At 41.7% G+C, this 21,225-nt stretch overlaps 1 protein-coding gene across 4 annotated transcripts in view; it reads left to right on the top strand.

Annotated features, from left to right (window-relative positions):
• Window positions 1–21,225, top strand: part of LOC132394582 (protein PRRC2A-like) — a 146,874-nt gene that overhangs the window by 90,428 nt on the left and 35,221 nt on the right. For 3 of the 4 annotated variants that reach the window (XM_059970899.1, XM_059970898.1, XM_059970896.1), the window contains 6 exons: window positions 6,177–6,407; window positions 8,041–8,127; window positions 14,391–14,492; window positions 16,455–16,626; window positions 19,783–19,898; window positions 20,870–21,006. In XM_059970899.1, the coding sequence (XP_059826882.1) occupies window positions 6,177–6,407; window positions 8,041–8,127; window positions 14,391–14,492; window positions 16,455–16,626; window positions 19,783–19,898; window positions 20,870–21,006 (845 nt within the window). The remainder of the gene's footprint in view (window positions 1–6,176; window positions 6,408–8,040; window positions 8,128–14,390; window positions 14,493–16,454; window positions 16,627–19,782; window positions 19,899–20,869; window positions 21,007–21,225) is intronic. The other variant, XM_059970897.1, reaches the window with a different exon arrangement.

Here is a 21,225-nt window from a genome sequence, read left to right as displayed (position 1 = left end):
TCTGTTCCGAGATTATCAAGGTAGTCTTTGAGTAAATGCCTCTCAGATCTTTAAATTACTACTATACCGTGAGCAATTAGCAACATGCTGCTTTCAAATTCAGTTTTAGCACTGAGCACTTGTGCACAAACAATGACATCCCTGAGATACTCATGTTGGTAGGTTATGATAAATTGTCCTTCTTAGGTAAGTAGTTGGAGGGGGAACATTGACAGGAAATGTGAGGGGAAATTGGTCACAAGAAAAAAATTAGTGGACTGAAATGACTCTTTGCTGGCTGAAAATGGCCTTTGTGTCATTGAGCAGTGGGAATCGATGGTTCATTGTTACTGCTCATGTCCATTGTAGTGCAATTAGACTGCACATTGAACTCAACTGACGACAGGGAACAACCTGCCAAGCTTAAAACAGCAGCTAACCGATTAACAACATGTAACTCTGTGCTCAAACTAAGCAGCAAAAATCTGTTTAGTCATGGTACATTACTTCAGCTAATGAACTCCCAGGTTAGTAAATGCATTTCCTCATCTTCAGAATCAGAATCAGACTTTAATCGCCGATTACTGTGCACGTACAAGGAATTTACTTCCGGCAGATGTTGTCTCTCTGCTCATAACAATAATAATGATAAATATAAATGAAAATATAGATTATACATACAAGTAGTGCAATCCAAGTAATAGTTAGCCGACAGTTAACCGGCAGTTAACTGTTCAGCAAAGTGACCGCAGTAGGGAAAAAACTTCTCCAGTGCCTATTAGTCTTAGTCTGGAGGGATCTGAAGCGCCTACCAGACAGAAGCAGTTCAAACAGTCCGTGCGCAGGATGGAAGGAGATGAAAAGGGAGATGAGTTGCTTTCAACAGCTTGATTTTTCTTCTTCCCATGATGGTGCTTAATCATATTCTGCATGACCACCAGATCACCTCTCTGATTTTTGAGCAAAAAGAAAAAAGTCTGCAGAAGCCGGAAATACAAAATCCAGGGAACATTTGGCTATTCAGGTAGCATCTGTGAAGAGAGAAGTAGGACTTTTGACCTGAAACATTAACTGCTTTCCATTCTAGAGATGATGTCTGACCTGAGTGCTTACACCATTTTCTGTGTTTGATTATGAAATAGTCATTACTGATCCAAGTGTATTCCAGGACAGACAGTGTCTCTTTGTGTGTCATCAATTAAAACTGTAGGCTTGGTTATATAGTTGTGTGTGCTGCATAGTATGGGAATTTTGCTTCCTACCCAGGCTGAACTTAGAATGTTCAATGTATTATAACCATATAACAATTACAGCACAGTAACAGGCCATCTAGGCCCTTCTAGTACGTGCTGAATGCTTACTCTCACCTAGTCCCACTGGCCCGCATTCAGCCCATAACCCTCCATTCCATTCCTTTCCTGTCCATATACCTATCCAATTTTAACTTAATTTTAACCGAACCTGCCTCTACCATTTCTGCTGGAAGCTGGTTCCACACAACTACCACTCTCTGAGTAAAGTAATTCCCCCTTGTATTACCCTTAAACTTTTGCCCCCTAACTTTCAACTCATGTCCTCTTGTTTGAATCTCCCCTACTCTCAATGGAAAAAGCCTATCCACGTCAACTCTATCTATCCCCCTCATAATTTTAAATACCTCTATCAAGTCCCCATTCAACCGTCTACGCTTCAAAGAATGAAGACCTAACTTGTTCAACCTTTCCCTGTAACTTGGGTGCTGAAACCCAGGTAACATTCTAGTAAATCTTCTCTGTACTCTCTCTATTTTGTTGACATCTTTCCTATAATTCGGTGACCAGAACTGTACACAATGCTCCAAATTCAGCCTTACCAATGCCTTGTACAATTTTAACATTACATCCCAACTCCTATACTCAATGCTCTGATTTATAAAGGCAAGCATACCAAAAGCTTTCTTCGCCACCCTATCCACATGAGATTCCACCTTCAGGGAACTGTGCACCATTATTCCTAGATCACTCTGTTCTACTGCATTCTTCAATGCCCTACCATTTACCATGTATGTCCTATTTGGATTATTCCTACCAAAATGTAGCACCTCACACTTATCAGCATTAAACTCCATCTGCCATCGTTCAGCCCACTCTTCTAACTGGCCTAAATCTCTCTGCAAGCTTTGAAAACCTACTTCATTATCCACTATGCCACCTACCTTAGTATCATCTGCATACTTACTAATCCAATTTACCATCCCAGCATCCAGATCGTTAATGTAAATGACAAACAACATTGGACCCGGTACAGATCCCTGAGGCACACCACTAGTCACCAGCCTCGAACCTGATAAACAGTTATCCACCACTACTCTCTGGCATCTCCCATTCAGCCACTGTTGAATCCATTTTACTACTTCAATATTAATACCTAATGATTGAACCTTCCCAACTAACCTTCTGTGCAGAACCTTGTCAAAGGCCTTACTGAAGTCCATATAGACAACATCCACTGCTTTACCCTCGTCAACTTTCCTCGTAACCTCTTCAAAAAATTCAATAAGATATTGTCAAACATGACCTTCCACACACAAATCCATGTTGACTGTTCCTAATCAGACCCTGTCTATCCAGATAATTATATATACCATCTCTAAGAATACTTTCCATTAATTTACCCACCACTGATGTCAAACTGACAGGCCTATAATTGATAGGTTTACTCTTAGAACCCTTTTTAAACAATGGAACCACATGAGAAATACGCCAAGCCTCTGGCACCATCTCTGTTTCTAATGACATTTGAAATATTTCTGTCAGAGCCCCTGCTATTTCTACACCAATTTCCCTCAAGGTCCTAGGGAAAATCCTGTCAGGACCCAGAGATTTATCCACTTTTATATTCCATAAAAGTGCCAGTACTTCCTCCTCTTTTAATAGTCATAGTTTCCATAACTTCCCTACTTGTTTCCCTTACCTTACACAATTCAATATCCTTTTCCTTAGTGAATACCAAAGAAGAAAAATTGTTCAAAATCTCCCCCATCTCTTTCGGCTCCACGTATAGCTGTCCACTCTGATTCTCTAAGGGACCAGTTTTATTCCTCACTATCCTTTTGCTGTTAATATAATTGTAGAAACCCTTCGGATTTATTTTCACCTTACTTGCCAAAGCAACTTTGTATCTTTTAGCATTTCTAATTTCTTTCTTAAGATTCTTCTGACATTCTTTGTATTCCTCAAGCACCTCATTTACTCCATGCTGCCTATATTTATTGTAGATATCTCTTTTTCCTAACCAAGTTTCCAATATCCCTTGAAAACCATGGCTCGCTCAAACTTTTAACCTTTCCTTTCAACCTAACAGGAACATAAAGATTCTGTACTCTCAAAATTTCGCCTTTAAATGACCTCTATTTCTCTATTACATCATTTCCATAAAACAAATTGTCCGAATCCACTCCTACCAAATCCTTTCGCATCTCCTCAAAGTTAGCATTTCTCCAATCAAAAATCTCAACCCTGGATCTAGACCTATCATTCTCCATAATTAGATTGAAACTAATGGCATTGTGATCACTGGACACGAAGTGCTCCCCAGTACACACTCCGTCACCTGACCTATCTCACTCCCTAACAGGAGATCCAAAACTGACCCTTCTCTGGTTGGTTTCTCCATGTATTGCTGAAAAAAACTATCTTGCACACATTTTACAAACTCCAAACCATCCAGCCTTTTTACAGTATGGGCTTCCTAGTCTATGTGTGGAAAATTAAAATCACCCACAATCACAACTTTGTGCTTACTACAAATATCTGCTATCTCTTTACAAATTTGCTCCTCTAATTCTCACTCCCCATTAGGTGGTCTATAATACACCCCTATAACTGTTACTACACCTTTCTAATTCCTCAATTCCACCCAAATAGCCTCTCTAGACGAGCTCTCTAGTCTATCCTGCCAGAGCACCGCTGGAATATTTTCTCTGACAAGCAATGCAACACCTTTCCCTCTTGTCCCTCCGATTCTATCACACCTGAAGCAACAAAATCCATGAATATTTAGTTGCCAATCACACCCCTCCTGCAACCATGTTTCACTAATAGCTACAACATCATAATTCCAGGTTTCAATCTATGCTCTAAGCTCATCCATATTTCTTACAATGCTCCTATCATTAAAATAAATGCATTTAAGAAATTCTCCACGTCTCACTCTCTGTTTATCATTAACGGTGCAAACACCTTTCCTATTTTCTTTTTCTTCCTTCTCCCCTGCATCTGTTCCTACACACTGGTTCCCCTCCCCCCTTGTATCTAGTTTAAATCCACTGGAGCCTCGCTAGCAAACCTTCCTGCAAGAGTATTTGTCACCCTCCAGTTCAGATGTAAACTGTCCCACCGGAACAGGTCCGACCTTCCCTGGAAAACTGCCCAAGTATCTTTAAATCTGAAGCCCTCCCTCCTGCAACATGTCTTCAGCCACGTGTTGATATGCACTAACTTACTATTTCTAAACACGCCTGCACGTGGCACTGGTAGCAATCCTGAGATTGCTATCCTGGAGGTCCTGTCCTTTAACTTGGCGCCTAACTCCCTAAACTCACCTTTCAGGACCCCTCACTCTTCCTCCCCACGTCATTTGTCCCTACGTAGACCACGGCATCCAGCTGCTCACCCTCCCTTTTGAGAATACTGAGAACGCGATCCGAGATATCACGGACCTTGGCACTCCTAAGCTAATTAGATTAATTAAAGGAGCTTACCTGGCCTTACCTCACCTGGAGTGAAGCTCGTACTCAGCCTCTGCTCGCTTTTTAAAGATCTCAGAGGCCAACTTTCACGCACTTGCACAGTCGTGCCCGTTCAACCTCGGGACTCAGGACCACAGCTCAGACCTCAGACCACAGCTGAGTCCTGTTCTGGTCCCAGCTAACAAGAAAGTGGTATAGGCTTGCTAATACTGTCCTGGAGACATATTTCAGGCATGATGCCAGACCAGAACAATTGGGGTGGTTGTCCATGAAGCACAGAATTCGAGAGAGCATGTGTTTGGGGTATGCAGATTTAAATAAAAGAAACCTGTCCTTGCCATAAATTCAAACTGGTCTCAAGATAATGGAGTGAGGACCTTGTACAGGATATGATGATCTGGAGATGCTTGCTTCTAAGGGTTGTGGAAGAGGAGTCATTTGGGTCCTTCAAGACGTAATTGTCTAGATCTTTTGGGGGGGTAAAGGGGGATTTGATTATGTTCACATCTGCTCTTTCTATAGCATTTCAGTGGGTTGAAAGGTCTCCTGTAATGTGAATTCTTCGGTATACAAAATCAAATCCTGTTCTGTAACCAGTCTTTCTAACCCATGTATGTTGTGCACTTTGTATACCTTATTACATTCCTTCATGCAATTATATTACTTCATGCAATATAGGAAAGGAAAGTAATCAACCTTCATTGGTGGCAACATTGTAAGGCACTCAAAGGAATTCTTGAGCATTCTTGTTCGCATCCCTAATTGGCCACTTTACCTGTCCCTTCAATGGCCTGTTCAGCTGATTTTGCTCCTGACCAGAATTAATCCGATTCTAAAAGGACGAATCTTAGGTGAATGCTGCTGACTCAGCATGCAGCCTGGTACTGTTATGCACAGATTTTGTGTGCAGAAGCCACTTGGGTGTATCCCAAAGATGCTGGCTCCGCACCATGTTATGCTCTCAGACTGACCAAAGAACGACATTGTAGAGACCTGCAAATTAAACTGTAGTGTCATCTGCTATAGTTTTTTAATTGGTAATTTAATTTATAAATTGGTGTATAATCTTTTGCATGTCATTCATGTAGATCATTCCATCACATCAGCAAGTGCAAGGAAAACCAGTAAAAATGGAGACTATATTGTCACTTAGAGTACAGTGCAGGTAGACAAGGGTACCTATCCATGACAAGATAAATTATAAGTTCAAGGGTTCAACTTGTACAAATTCAAGTGTCTTCCACCGGTGGTATACATTGCTTCAGTCTGCTCATGCTCTGTTAGAGCTAAACTAATCAGCTGCTACAAATTGGATATAACAGCACGTTGGAATTTGTAAAACTATCTCATTATTGGATTAACTAATTTTTGTTGATGGAATACCCCTTAATGTTCCTGATTTTGATACTGCAATGATTAATAATGTCTGTTTCCTAAACCATTCACTGTAAGTCTCAATTTTGTCAAGTTCCAGGAGTCTGCCAGCGAATTAGGTAAAGAGCATAAACCTGGGCCAATAGGAAATGAACGTTCACTGAAAAATAAGAAGGCAAGAGAAGGACAGCACAAATCAAGTCCTGATAGAGGCGCAAAAGCTGTTGGCTTTTCCATAAGTAGACCAAAATCAAAGCCTGACCCTGACTTGCTCCTGGAGAATGAAGTTGCTGTGCCACCGATCCAGTTTGGAGCGAGTGCAAAAGTGAGTCACGTTGATATTTAAAGTCTGATGCCTTTTGATGCTGCCTTTAAGTTACTGGTGAGCAGAATAGCCTCAACAACAGCAGTAGCTTTATTTTTTAAGTGCTTGGGGGTTGAAGTAAATTCAATGGGGAAAGGAGAAAGAATGGGAAAAATGGTCAGGGTTATTGATTGGGTTAAACTTGCCTCCTTTAATCATTGGGAGAGACCCAGAGGAGAACTTCTGTAGGAAAGAGACATGACAACAAAGTGAAATCTGAGAGTACCTAGAACTAAATGAGGTGTTGATAGATGTCTCCAGGTGTGCTGATGACCAAATTAGTGTTGGGGAATTGTCTCCTTGCTGAAAGAGCAGTTAGTTTTTTGGGAATTCGCTCTTCAGAGTATATTTGGATAGATGTATCAAATGAAATGCATCTTTTTTTAAATGTCCTTTGCTTTATTTTTGCATTTGAATTCCCATTATCGTTATATTGACCATCCTACTGGCAATAATGTCCTTCATTTCCTTTTTATAGAAATGCATTTTGCACTAAGTTTAAATAGGGGCCCACTTCTCTTGGTAGAGAAGGCAGTGGCTAAAGTATAAAATAAAGTTGGTATGAGAGCTAGAAGGGAATTGAAATAAAATGTTTCACTAAAAGTTTTTAGTGATTGTTAGTAGTTTGAGGGTTTGTTACTCACTGTGTGAAATGGCAGTAGAGCCAGAATAATCAGGGTATTTAAGACCAACTTGAATGCACACCTGCCATCAGAGAAGCAGACCAACAGCTGGCAAGTGGGATCAAGGCTATTTTTGGCAGCTGTGGACACTGAGTGATCTCCTGTGCTGTAGGTTTACATGAAGGAACATGCAAGTTCTGTGTGACTATGATGCTGCTGGCAAGATTTTCATTGCACCTGTGCATGCTTATGCAGTTGACACTAAACCTGACTTTGAAGTGAATTGGGAGGAGCTTTAAGTTTCAAGTTGGGCTATGTAATCTGTTCAGCCTTTCAATTTAGGTCAGTCATTCAATTACTTTTTGTCTATGTTTGTGCCTCTTGCTGAAAGAAACATTAATTTTGTGGACATCTACTTCTGGCACTCCCCAATCCAGAGAACAGAGGTAGCCCCCTTCCACACTCACCACTCCCACTGTGCTTTGTCTGCATTTTTTGCTCTTTGATACCCTTGTCTGTACATCAGTGCCCTATACCAACCCTGCAGATTTTGAAGCACTTGCAATGCCTTTTGATGGGAGAAATTTCTGATGTTTTGAGTGGATGACCTTTGATTATAACAAATGGAAGCTTTTGATGAAAGGTCATGGACTTGAAATGTTATTCCCATTACTCAAGAGTCACTAGAAAAGATCTGTTAGCATTTGGAAGGTTTAACCGAGCAGTCTCGGAGAAATGAGAGCCATGTTATTCTGAAGTCTCAAGCACTTAGATGTCCAGTGCAAGAACAGCTTCTCACTAGTGAGATAACAAATGTTCCCTAATGCCATCACTGTTAATAGCCCTTGTTGAACAATTCTGTTGTTGGCTTAACCCACAAAGAGGCAATAGTTAGTTTGTTTGGTAATTATTAAAAATATCTTGAACGTCAAGTGCCAAATGACTATAATTTTTGCGTCCTTTGCTTTCAGGATTCTGATTTCAATCTGAATGTGAGTACCCTGCCCAGATCCGCAAGTTCGTCACCCAACACTCTACAGAATTCTGCCAGCAACGATGTACGTGCAATATCATTCCCTGCATCCTTTTGTCAATATTTTATCAGTACTGTGCTTTAAAGTATGTAACTACTTCATAAGCTAATTTATTTAAGAGAAACTTCGGTCTTTTTTCTTGCTATGTCTTTCATGATAGTGCTATTGCCACTCAGGGTGTTGGAGTTCAATTCTGGCTTCATCTTATAGGAGTATTATAGGTGTCTGTATGTCCTCCCCATGGAATGTGCGGGTTTTCCCCAGGCGCTCTGGTTTCCATGCATGGTCCAAAGACCTTGTTGGGTAGGTTAATTGGTCATCATAAATTGTCCTACGATTGGGTTAGGGTTAAATCTGAGTTGTTAGGGGTTGCTGGGGCTGGAAGTGCCTTCTTTGCACTGTCCTGCTATAAACCAATAAATGAATTGCCTTCTGTATTTGGAATGGTCCTCACTACTCTACCTCCCTATAGTGGACCTGTATATTCCCTGACCCTATGGTTGCTAAGTGTGACTGCCCAGGCAACCAGATCAGTGTTAATATTGGTTTATTATTGTCACATGTACCAAGCTAGAGTGAAAAATTGTCTTGCATGCTGTTCATACAGATTAAATCTTTACACAAAGTATTGAGCTAGAATAGGCTAGAACATTAACAATGCAGAGAAGTATAAAGCTACCAAAAAGTGCAGTGCTGGTAAACAGTGAAGTAAAAGATCATAAATGGAGGCCAAGAGTGCATCTTATTATTCAAGAGTCTGCTAATGGTGGGGATAAAAGCTGTCCATGAGACAGGTGGTATATGCTCCTGAGATTTTGTATGCCCAATAGGAGAAGGGAGAAGAGGGAATGTATAGAGTGGGCAGAGTCTGATTATTCTGGCTGCTTCACTGGGGCAATGAAAGGTACAGATTCTCAGTTGTAAAAGATGGTGATCTTAGAGAAATAGTGTTGGAAGATTTCAGCAGGTCAGCCTATATCCATGGAGAAGAATAAAGAACTGACATTTTGGGCTGAGATTCTTCATGATTTCATACTGTTCGCATCCTGGTGAAGGGTCTCAGCCTAAAACATGATTGCTTTATTCCTCTCCACAGATGTGCCTGACCTGTTGAGTTCTTTCAGTATTTTATATGTCCGTGATAATTTGAATTTCCAGCATCTGCAGAGTCTCTTGTGTTAAGGTAGTGATCTCAGTTAACTCCTATATCAAGGCGAGAAGTAAGAAAACTGGCATGGGTTCTGTCCGAAAACACAAAGGTGATGAAGACAGGATGATGTGCAGTAATTCCAGCAGCCAGTATCCCAGCTTCTGGAACATTTAACTTCTGCAAAGTGTTTTAAATCTTGATTCTTCATAGTAACACACTCTGTTGATGGAACTTGACAGGTTAAGCAGCATCTATTGGGGTGGAAGGAAGGAACTGTCAATGTTTCTGATGCGAAGAGGACGTTAGGAGAATACAGGGAGACTTGGATAGGTTGGGTGGGTGGGCAGATACTTGGCAGATGTCATTCAATGTGAATAAATGTGAAGTTATCCACTTTGGAAGCAGGAACAAGAGGGCAGAGTATTGTCTGAACGGTGTAGAGTTAGGTAAGGGAGAAATGCAAAGAGACCTAGGAGTCCTAGTTCATCAGTCAATGAAGGTGAATGAGCAAGTGCAACAGGCAGTGAAGAGGGCAAAGAATGTTGGCCTTTATTACAAGGGGAATTGAGTACATGAGCAAGGATGTCCTTTTGCATTTGTACAGGGCCCTGATGAGACCACACCTGGAATATTGTGTACAGTTTTGGTCTCCAGGTTTAAGGAAGGACATTCTGGCAATTGAGGAAGTGCAGTGTAGATTCACTAGGTTGATTCCTGGGATGGCAGGGCTGTCTTACGCAGAGAGATTGGAGAGATTGGGCTTGTACACGCTGGAATTGAGGAGATTGGGAGGGGATCTGATTGAAACGTTTAAGATAATTAAAGGATTTGATAGGATTGAGGCAGGAAATATGTTCCAGATGTTGGGAGAGTCCAGTACCAGAGGGCATGGATTGAGAATAAGAGGTCAGTTATTTAAAACAGAGTTGAGGAAGAGCTTCTTCTCCCAGAGAGTTGTGGAGGTGTGGAATGCACTGCCTCGGAAGACGGTGGAGGCCAATTCTCTGGATGCTTTCAAGAAGGAGCTGGATGGATATCTGATGGATAGGGGAATCAAGGGATATGGGGACAAGGCAGGGACTGGGTATTGATAGTGAATGATCAGCCATGATCTCAGAATGGCGGTGCAGACTCGAGGGGCCGAATGGTCTACTTCTGCACCTATTGTCTATTGTCTATAAACCTGCATGAGGACTGTTCTCCCTGCAGCCCACCCAGTATAAATGCTGCTTGACCAGCTGACTTCCTGAGCAGAATCGTTTCTTGCTCCAATATTCCAGTATTCTCTTGTCTTTGGAATGGTTGATTGGTATCCGAAATATCAGTGAGCTACCAGAAGACTAGGGTACGACACCCTGTAATCAACAGCACAAGTTATTGTGGATCAGATTCCGTGGGCTTTGGAGAATGAGTTCTGATGAGTACACAGTCCTAACCTCGCCTGATTAGCCACGTGCAAGCTTGCACTTTGCAGAGGACTTATCCACCCCTTCACTTCCAGTTAATGATACTGGTCAAATACTGTAACCTGGTTACAATCAGTAACTCAATTTTGTTGATCTTTGGCTCCTCGTGCTGTATTTATAATTGGAACATAGCAAAGAAAGCCCAGCAGCGTCTCTACTTTCTGCAAAGGCTGAGGAAAGTCCATCTCCCACTCCCCATCCTCATCACATTCTACAGGGGTTGTATTGAGGGCATCCTGAGCAGCTGCATCACCGCCTGGATCATCTCGGATCACAAGTCCCTGCAGTGGATACTGAGGTCAGCTGAGAAGATCAGCTCTCCTCCCGCCATCACGGAAATTTACACTACACGCTGCATCCGCAAAGGAAGCAGCATTATGAAGGACCCCACGCACCCCTCATACAGTCGCTTCTCCCTCCTGCTGTCTGGGAAATGCTCTGAAGCATTCAAGCTCTCACGACCAGACTATGTAACAGTTTCTTCCCCCAAGCTAACGGACTCCTCAATATCCAGAGCCTGGACTGACACCTTGCCCTATTGTCCTGTTTATTATTTATTGTAATGCCTGCACTGTTTGTGTGCACTTTATGCAGTCCTGTGTAGGTCTGAGGTCTAGTGTAGCTTTCTGTTTTTTTTACGTAGTTCAGTCTAGTTTGTTATGCCTGCAGCCCCCTCCTTTTTGAGAATCGCAGGATCGCTATTGATTTGGGTCAGGAGACCCAGGAAATGAGAGAGAGAGTTCGGAATGTCTTGACCCCCCCCCCCCCCCCCCCCCGACGATATAAAGCTACGGGAAACGGCCATTGTCTCTTGGAGACGGAATTGTGTATTACAACACTGTGCTATGTGGAAGCCCTCAGGCAAAGTGGGCTGGTTGAGGGAGGGATTGCATCATCCCAACCTGATTGACACCTGAGACCCTGTGAGTCAGGATAAAAGAGGGGCTGTGGGAACAGCCCCTCAGACGCACCAGAAGAAACGCTAGCGATCCCATAACAGCGGAAGCCAGTGGGGAGGCCACGTGCGTTCGGTTCCATTTGCCCTGGAACCGGTGTCCTTTACCACGGAAGAACGGCTTTTAGCTAACAATGGGGAAACCAACTCCCAACGACTCTCGAAGGATTGACATCATAAAAGGACTGGGCAAGTTTTAACCTGTCTTTCTCTCAAACCAAAACGCTGCAGCTTGAACGAACTTACAGTGACTTTTATATTTCCATCGGACAATACATTATCCCCTAGGCAACGATAGAGCTATTTCTTATTGATTACTATTATACCCGCGCTTTTAGATTTAGTATTGACGATGTATATTATCTGTATGTTTGCATTGATATTATTTTGTGTATTTTTATCAATAAATACTGTTAAAATAGTACCAACAGACTCCAACGGACCTCTCTATTTTTGCTGATAAGTGACCCAGTTACGGGGTTCGTAACAAGTTTTTGTACTGTCATGTAACACCGTGGTCCTGAAAGATGTTGTCTCATTTTTACTATGTACTGTACCAGCAGTTATGGCCAAAATGACAATAAAAATGACTTGACAGTATTTTAAAGTAAGAGCTTGCACTCCTTTTCATTCTGGTGAAAATCAGTTGTGCCACTGGTGATCATGGCAGGACCAGAGGGAAAGATCTAACATCTGCAGTTGTGTGTTAGCAAATGTGGCAGTGAAGCCAAAGGAGGTTTGGTGTTGGTATTCTACAGATTTATAATCACTAACATATGAAATTTGTTTTGCATCAGCAGTACAATGCAAGATGTATATAAAAATTTACAATGGAAATTAAAGTTGTACAGGAAAGCAAAATAGTAATGTAGTGGTCATGAATGCAAGGACTTTTCAGTAATCTGATAAGAGTGGAGGAAGCTTTTCCTAAAGAGCTGAATGTGTCTTCAGGCTCCTGTACACCCACTCTGGTAGTAATGAGAAAAGGGATTGTCTGGTGGGGGTACTTAATGATGGATGCCACCTCTTTGAGGCATCATCTGTTAAAAATGTCCTCTGGGAGGCTTGTGCTCATGATGGAGTTTTTCTGACCCAGTGCACTCTTGCCTTCATGACAGGCGGTGATGCAACCAGTCAGAATGCTCCCAAGGTACATCTGTAGTCTGTTAGTGTTGGTGACATCCCAAAATCTCCTCAAACTCTTAATGAAGTAGAACCATAACATATGCTACCTTCATAATTGCATTGATAATTGGACCCAAGATAGACCCAGGAACATGAAACTGCTCATCCTTTCCACTGCTGACCCCTCGATAAGCAATGGTGTATGTTCTCCCATCTTATAAGACAAAGGAAATTTTGGGTTGCTTGGAAGCTTGTGTTATATCGGTGGGATATATCCAGCTAATCTGAACAACATGTTTTAATATAAAGTATTGTGTGTTTTGGTATCGTAAAGTGCTTTTACAACATGTTTAATTAAAATTCAAGGAGGTTGTTGACATATGTAATTACACTGCTAAGTCGGGCTTCAGTTTTCCTGGTGGCAAGTTAATAGACCTACAGGGCAATCCTGCCAGAAATGGAGAGCTGAATTTAATATAACCCAAAAGTAGCTGCCACACAATTGCCCATCTCCCAGATTCCAAGCAAAATAAATCCCTTTGTAAAAGCTGCCATAGCATCTCAAAAGAACCATTCATTGTTTTAGTGGTTAACTTTGTGTTTTCTCAATTCATCTGTCAACAAATTTATCTTGGAACTTTAAGCAAAGTGCATTTTTAATGGTGTCAAACGTCTTGCACTGAGGTAAAAGATTAACAGAGTTAAACCCTTCCTGACATGAGACTGGGTCAGTAAGGATTCAGATCTTTCCAGGATTCCAGATCAGTTGCATTGTTTTGTACAATTTATCTGTTTGATTTATCTGTGCACTGCAAACCCAGTTCCTTTTGGGTAAGAATCCTGTGAAGCCAACCTTGACTGGAGTGGCCTAATCTGGCAGTGTATTGTTTTTAACAAAATAGATAGCGTTGCATTTAGTTGGGCGTTGGGGCTACTGCTTCATAACCAAGAGTTTTGGGCAATTGATGGCTGGACTAAAGTAAATTTTCCTATTTCTGATTTGTGCACTGCCCTTTATCCCATTAACATTGATACAGGAAACATGAAGGAAATAAGTTTAGTAGTTGTTGCTGCCAGTATCTAAAAGCAATATCCTGGCATTAAAAAAATAGTGTTTTACATGCAAAGAAACATTGCACCTGCATTGAGCATCCCTAAAGGCAGCAATACTCTGTTTACACATTCATTATTGAAGTATGTGCTATTGCAAAGTGAGGAAGGATGGGGAAAAGAATGGATAACTATCTTGGTTTGCAATTCATTCTTTTATATAAACTACCATTTGTTTAATTTCTCATACCGAAGGAAATGAAACATTATCTAATTTGAGATAAAGTGGGGTTTTTTCTCTCCCCTAATCAAGCTGCTCTGCTATTTGGCAAACTTCCCCTTTCTGTGCCCACTTCTCTGCTTTCCACCCTCAACTTCTTTCACCATCTCAAATTGCTGAGTAGAATTTTAGTCCTGAAAAGTTTCCTATATCGCTTGAAGTCACAATTCATCCGTGTCATTTAAGGTGGTGAGCCTAGGTAGGAATGGAATATTGGCCATCTTGCTGTTTAACAGAATGTTGAATGTTTTTCTTTTCTAGGTGCCTTTAGCTCCCCCACTTCCAGTTGCTGCAATTGAGGCCCCACCACAAGACAATGAGATGGCTCCTGCATCTCATCCTGGCAATGAATTGACTCTTAAGGTAGGACTTCTGATTTGCTGTTTATCAAAGGCCAAGTTACAACATTGGCCTTCATCTCTTTCAGGTAAAGGGAGACTTTGATTAGTATCCATTGTCATTCTGGAGAAATCCAAGGGGCATAACTGTGGACTTGTTAATATCTGAAAGTACTGCTAGCCTCTTCTGTTGACATAGGAATTATAATTCCACCTCTTTGCCGATTTGAACCTTAGAGTAGATGCCTATATGCTTTCTCTCCCCACCCCCCATGGATACATTTCCCTAACAGCAAAGGTTCTTATTGCTTGACCTGTGGTTCAGATACTCTTTAAAAGGCACACCTATTTTCTCCCATTTCTGCCCCCCCCCACCAAAATTCAAGGTACAAAGCTTTATGGTAGGTAACTTGTGTTCGACTTCCACCACTGCCTGTTCTCCCCGTGACCACGTAGGTTTCTTTTGTGTGCTCCAGTTTCCTCTCACAGTCCAAAGATATATCGGTTAATAGATTAATTGGTTATTTTCAATTGTACTGTGACTATACTAGGTTAAATCAGTGGGTTGTTGTTGGGTAGCGTGGCTGGAAGGGCCTATTCCACGCTCTATCTCAACAAACAAATAAATGCTTAGACCACCAACAAACATACCACTTCACATAAAATGCTATGGGGATTTGTCTCAAAATTGATGCAGTAGTTGAATTTAAATGACTATATCTACATTGTTGGAGCACATCACTAGCAGAATACCCTTGACATCAGAACCAGTACTTGAGCAACCCTGTGTCTGCTTCTGAAGGTTCTGTTATGGAATATTTGCTTCCTGCCTCCTGCCTAAGGGCTATGATACTATCTGGTGTTGATATCTGATTGCAAAATCAACACTTGAGTAGATGACTTGGTTCCACGTTACCATCTCGTCATACTGGCTGCAGTACTTCAGTGGTGTTCCTTCAACAGTTTTAAGTTTAGCAGGTCACAGAGTTAAGACTAATTGCAACAGGAATGGCAATACCTTTCTGAATCGAGGTTGCATAATCGGGGTGGTAGGCAACATGTAGGTAGACCTGCAGGGAATAACATACCACCTTGTCTGTTTTGAAGGTCGATGTGTTAGGTGCTCTCAGAACCTGGTGAAGGTGTGTAGAGATGGATAGGAAAGGTGGTAGAAAGCTTTCCCCCATAGAGTTTCTAAAGTGAAAGTGGATGGGTTTAGGATCAGGGGTTTAAAGGTGGATCTGAGATGTTTGTTTCTCGGACAATATTTGGAATCGGAAATGCACTACCTGAGTGGCTGATGAAGGTAGGTACACTCTCAAATGTAAGTAAAATATAGATGAGCGTCCGCGTTATAAACATGCCATTTATGGACACATGCACAAATGTGCTTGTACGGCATGGAGAAAGGGTCTTTGGCCCATTCATCTCTGTGCTGACTGAGATGTGCTGTATATTCATGCTCGTCCTGACCTCCAATGTTCCTCTCGTTTTATGCTACTATATCATGTGAAGGAAAACATGACCAGTATGTTAAGACTTTTTGACAAGCTGTAACAATATCTCATGTTAACTCATCACATTTGTTATCACTGACATATGTTGTGAAATCTGTTTTATGGCGGCAGCACAATGCAATACATAAAATTTACTATAACGTGCAGTAACAAATATACTGTATAAATCCTAAAATAGTATTTAGTAAGCAATGTTGTTTTATGACATTAACTTTTCTATTAATGAATTTCTCACTTGAAAAACAACCCTTTCCACTGTAACCAGTTGCTTTTATGACACCAATCTCCAGGTACAGGCTGCATTTGGAAGGTAGAATCTACAGTTGCGCATTGTATATTTTTCACAGGCATTTTCTAGTCATTTCAATTTTTAGGGAAACTCAAATGGTAAATCTGGGCTTGGTTTATGTTGACTGTTATAAAATGGCTCATGCCAGTAGATTTTTTGCTTATTGTACTCTGACTCTAAGATGGAATCTGCTCGCAAGGCGTGGGAGAAGTCGCCAACTGTCACGGAGAAGGAGGTTGCTGCAAGTGTGACCAACACGGATGTTCCTGAGATGTCTGGTGGCTACCATTCCTTTGTCACCTCCATTCCAGCAATACCTGTGGCATCTGTGGCCCCATCTGCCACACTCTCAGGTTGAGTATTTCAAAATGCCATAGCAATGTCTATACTGTCTCACTACTCCACCACCTTGTTTATCATCTCCACTCCCTACCCACTGTCCCTCTTTCCCTGTTCTCCTGCTTGGCATTACATCCAATTTTACTACTAGAGCTAAATGTCACCTTGTTACTTGTACATTCCCAAATACCTCTCGTGTCTTTCACCTTTTACTACTTCTTGCTCCTTCCCACCACCTGATTGTTTGAAATTGCCTACTGTGTTGTCTTCTGTCCTGGAGAAGGATTGCAAGCACAAAATATGAACCTGACTTTTTGACAAATGCTGCTTGAAAGTATCTAACTATCCAGATGTTTGATATTGTTTCATTTCATTCAGGTGCTGTATTAATCTCTCATTACTTTCTGGTCCCACCCAGAGATTGCTGAGATAAGTGTACTGATAGTCCTAATTACCTCATCTAACTCTGAGTTACTAGAGACAAAGAAGGCTTGTATTTCAGTTCTGCCTTTCAGTCCCTGTACTTTGCTCCCAGCCTAAGAGCAGTAGTGAGAAAGGTTTCACCTTGGAGGGGAAGGTCAGACAAGGCAGGTATTCGAGCTCGAGTTAGGGGGAGATGGCTAATTCTGATTAGGGGTCTTAACCCGAAAAGTCAGCTGTTTAATCCCCTCCATTGCTGTTGTTTGGTGAATTCCCCCCAACATTTTGTGCGTTGCTGCAAGCAGTAATGGTAGTTGTAATATTGGAAATAAGTCTGTGTCCATCATAACAAGTGTCAAAGTCATTGACATTGCAAGTATAACTGCGAGTAATCTCAAAACCTGCCTGGCCACTCTTCATAGTAATGACATGTGACCTGAGTGAACTGCATCGTAGCTTTTCTCAATGAGAGCACCTAATGGTGCTCTAGTTATTGGATTAGCAGCCCAAAATTGTGTGTTGAATGCACTGGCAAGATTTGAACCTGTGATTCTGGCTGTGACAGGGCTAGGGAGCATTCGTGTAGTTTGCAGTTCCTGCTGGATCCCTACTTTTTGACATTCTTGCTCAGGGTTTTTAGACTCCCAGATTACTTTCTATTGCTGTTGTAGAGTACCACAGCTCAGAATTGGGCCCTTTGGTCCATCTAGTCAAGACTAATCTGATCTTGGTCCCATCTACCTGCACCCAATCGTATCCCTTCAAACTGCTCCGTTACAATTGGACCCACATTTACCACTTCTGCCAGCAGCTCAATCCGTTTGCACTACCCACAAGGTGAAGTAGCTCCCCCTCAGATATCCCCCTTAAATAATTCATATTTCACCCTAAACCTATGAACTCTCACTTAATCCATGGGTGTGGGGAAGCCTGCATCCATTCATCCTTTCTGTACCCATCATAATTCTGTATACCTCCCCTCAGTCCCCTGCACTCTGCGGGGGTGGTGGAGGTCCTAATCTATTCAACTTTCCCCTCTAACTCATCCTGGCAACATCCTTGTAGGTTTTCTCTGTTCTTTTAAGTTATTAATAACTTTCCTGTAGGTTGGTGACCAGAACTGTATATAATACCCTAAATTTGGCCTTGCTAGCATCTTGTACAACTTCAACATAACATCCTAACTTCTGTACTCAGTGCCCTAGTTTAGGACTGCCATCTCAGCTCATAACAGATGTGCGATTGTTTAACAGCTCTGAGTAGAACCAATATGTAATTGGCAAGTTATCTACGTATCATTCGTTACTAAAGTTTGGTGCATTTTCAAATAATCAACACTCTGCAAGAGCAAAGCAGTACAGGTCTTGCCCATGTTATAACACTTTTGTTCCGGAGAAGTGCTTCTAACCCAATCAGTTTGCAAATTGGAAATGCAATCTGCTGGCATTATATTTAAATAAAAGCATTAGCTAACTAAGGGCAGCATCACTAAACCAGGGCATTAAATCATTCAAATTTCTGAGCATCATGCAAACATATTACTGCACAACTTCCCACACAACTGAAGATGCCTGCATCCTTAATGAATCCCAGCAACTCTTTCCTGCAAGTCTCCCAAACACTTGTCATGTATGGACTGTACATATGCAGTAACCACTTTATTAAATATACCTGTACACCTTGTTAATGCAAATATCTCAGCCAATCATGTGACACTAGCTCAATGGATAAAAGCATACAGACATGGTCAAGAGGTTCAGTCGTTTAGACCAAACATCAGAACGGGAAAGGAATGTGATCTAACTGAGTAGAAAGCTTGTTGGTGCCAGATGGGGTGGTTTGAATATTTCAGAACTTGATGATCTGGTATTTCCATGTACAACAGTCTCTAGAGTTTACAGAGAATGGTGCAAAAATACAAAAAAAAATATCAGTTCCAGTGAGTGCAGTTCTGTGGGCGGAAATGCCTTGTAAATGAAAGGTGAGGGGAGAATGGCCAGATTAGTTCAAGCTGACAAAAGGCAACAGTAACTCAAAAACGTGTTACAACAGTGGTGTGCAGAAGAACATCTCTGAAAGCACCTTGAAGTGGTTGGGATACAGCAGGAGTATACAAGCATATACTCGGTGGCCACTTTAAGTACCAGAGCTATCAGATAAGTGGCACCGAGTGAAAGTCGCGAGTTCGTAACTAGGGAGGCACAAAAGACTGCAAATGCCTGAATTTGGAGCAAAACAAAATACTGGAGAAACTCAGCAGGTCAGGCAGAATCTGTGGATGGAAACAGTTGACTTTTCAGGTCAAGTCTAAAACATCCACTCTCCATTTCTGTCCATGGATGCTGCCTGACGTTCTGAGTTCTCCAGGGTTATATGTGAAGATGTTTCATTTTTCTGCTTTTGAAAAGAGCATTTGTTAATGCAGTGCAGTAGCACCATCTGCTGATGGAACATGGTCCCACAGAAAGACTTTGGTTCATTTTAAAGTAGCCAATGAAACTTTCAAAGGTTCTTCCCTATATTCACTCTCAGCTCTGCACTGTCTGTAGCTGTAGTTCCTATCATGCCATTTAATCCTAATTTATTTCCACTGTAAACACAAGGGGTTGAGTCTTCACTGTTTCTCTAGCAGGTTAATTTGGGCTGTCCATCTTGTTCACAACCATGTAGTTTGTTGTTCCCACTTGTCTTGCAAAAGCAGACTTCCTTCACATTTGAAAGCTGAATCATTTTGTTTCCTGACCCCACAGCCCCAGGTGGCCAGATTCCACCCTGCTACGTGGACAGTCATTACTACAATAGTCAGCCTCGTGGAATGCCTCCCTCCATCTCCCAGCATCAAGGGTTTCAACCTGGCCTCTCACGGGTAAGAGCTTCGTAATCCCATATGGTATTGCAAGTTGCTGCTAATGTGGTCAGGCTGTTTCTGATAGAGGATCTTGACCTTTAGGGTAAGTTTATCATGCCGTAGGTATTGTCCTTACAAACACTTATTTCATATGCAGTGCTTCTTAAGACCATAAGACAGGAGCAGAATTAGGCTATTTGGCCCACTGTCTGCTCTGCCATTCAATCATGACTAGTTTATTATATCTCTCAAACCCATTCTCCTGCCTTCTCCCCATCATCTTTACACTGACTAATTAAGTACCTATCAACCTCAGCTTTCAATGTACCCTGTGACAGCCTCCATAACTGTCTGGGGCAATGAATTCTACAGATTAACCACCCTCTACTAAAGCAATTCCTCTTCATCTGTTCCAAAGAGACATCCTTCTCTTGGGCGGTTTTCTCCTGGACCTAGTCCCACCTGCTATTGGATACATCTTCTCTGCATCCACTCTTATGTAGGCCTTTCAATAGGTGGTAGGTTTCAATGATAACCTCATTCTATTATGATATTGGAACAGAAGCCATTTGCAGCCACTTATTGACGAGGTAAGATATTAAAGTCTGCCTTTGAGTCACTCTATCATTCATTAAGATGTGGATGCTCGGATTTTTTTAACATAATTCTATTTTCTGTCCAGTGTCCCAAAAAAACTTCCCTCCATTTCCATGCAGTCTGAAGACCTACCCTTCAAGCCCCTCATTAAGAAGAGGTTATCACACTGATCTCTGCCCTTACACCGAAGGGGTATCAAGGCAAATCGCTGTCTGTGCTCTTCCATGTTAATCCCAAACATTAAAATCTCTGCAATCCACTTTGCAATCATAATTGGCTTGATCCTCATGGAAAACTAGTTTTGATAGTTTGTCTTTAAATTTCCACACAAACAAATTTCAAACAACTTAGTAAGGAGGCTCGATTGTTGCAAGCTATGTTTTCTATCGCAGGCGATGCCAACACAACAGATCACGCTTCCTCTACACACTCCCCTGCAGGGCCAGGCGCAGGTTTCTGCCCTTGGCATCCAACAAGGGACACCAGTCTCCCAAACACAGGATATGTTTGCTTCCCTCCAGTCTTTCAGGTAAGACTTGGTCATTTCAGTGAATTAAGAACAGCAGGTCTGCCTCTCTAATTCTTCTGCAAGAAATAGAGCAAAGCATGAAGCCACTCCATGTCATCTTGTGGCAGTCATCACTACTCTTCAGATATAATTCCTTAGCATAGTTTTATCATCTGAGCCATTTCACTAGGGGTAAACAGATTATAGATGTTGCTTCAAGAACTTGCATCAGACATCACT

This window comes from Hypanus sabinus, chromosome 5 (assembly GCF_030144855.1).
Source record: "Hypanus sabinus isolate sHypSab1 chromosome 5, sHypSab1.hap1, whole genome shotgun sequence".
Taxonomy (NCBI): domain Eukaryota; kingdom Metazoa; phylum Chordata; class Chondrichthyes; order Myliobatiformes; family Dasyatidae; genus Hypanus; species Hypanus sabinus.
This window is presented reverse-complemented; position numbering and strand designations above follow the sequence as displayed.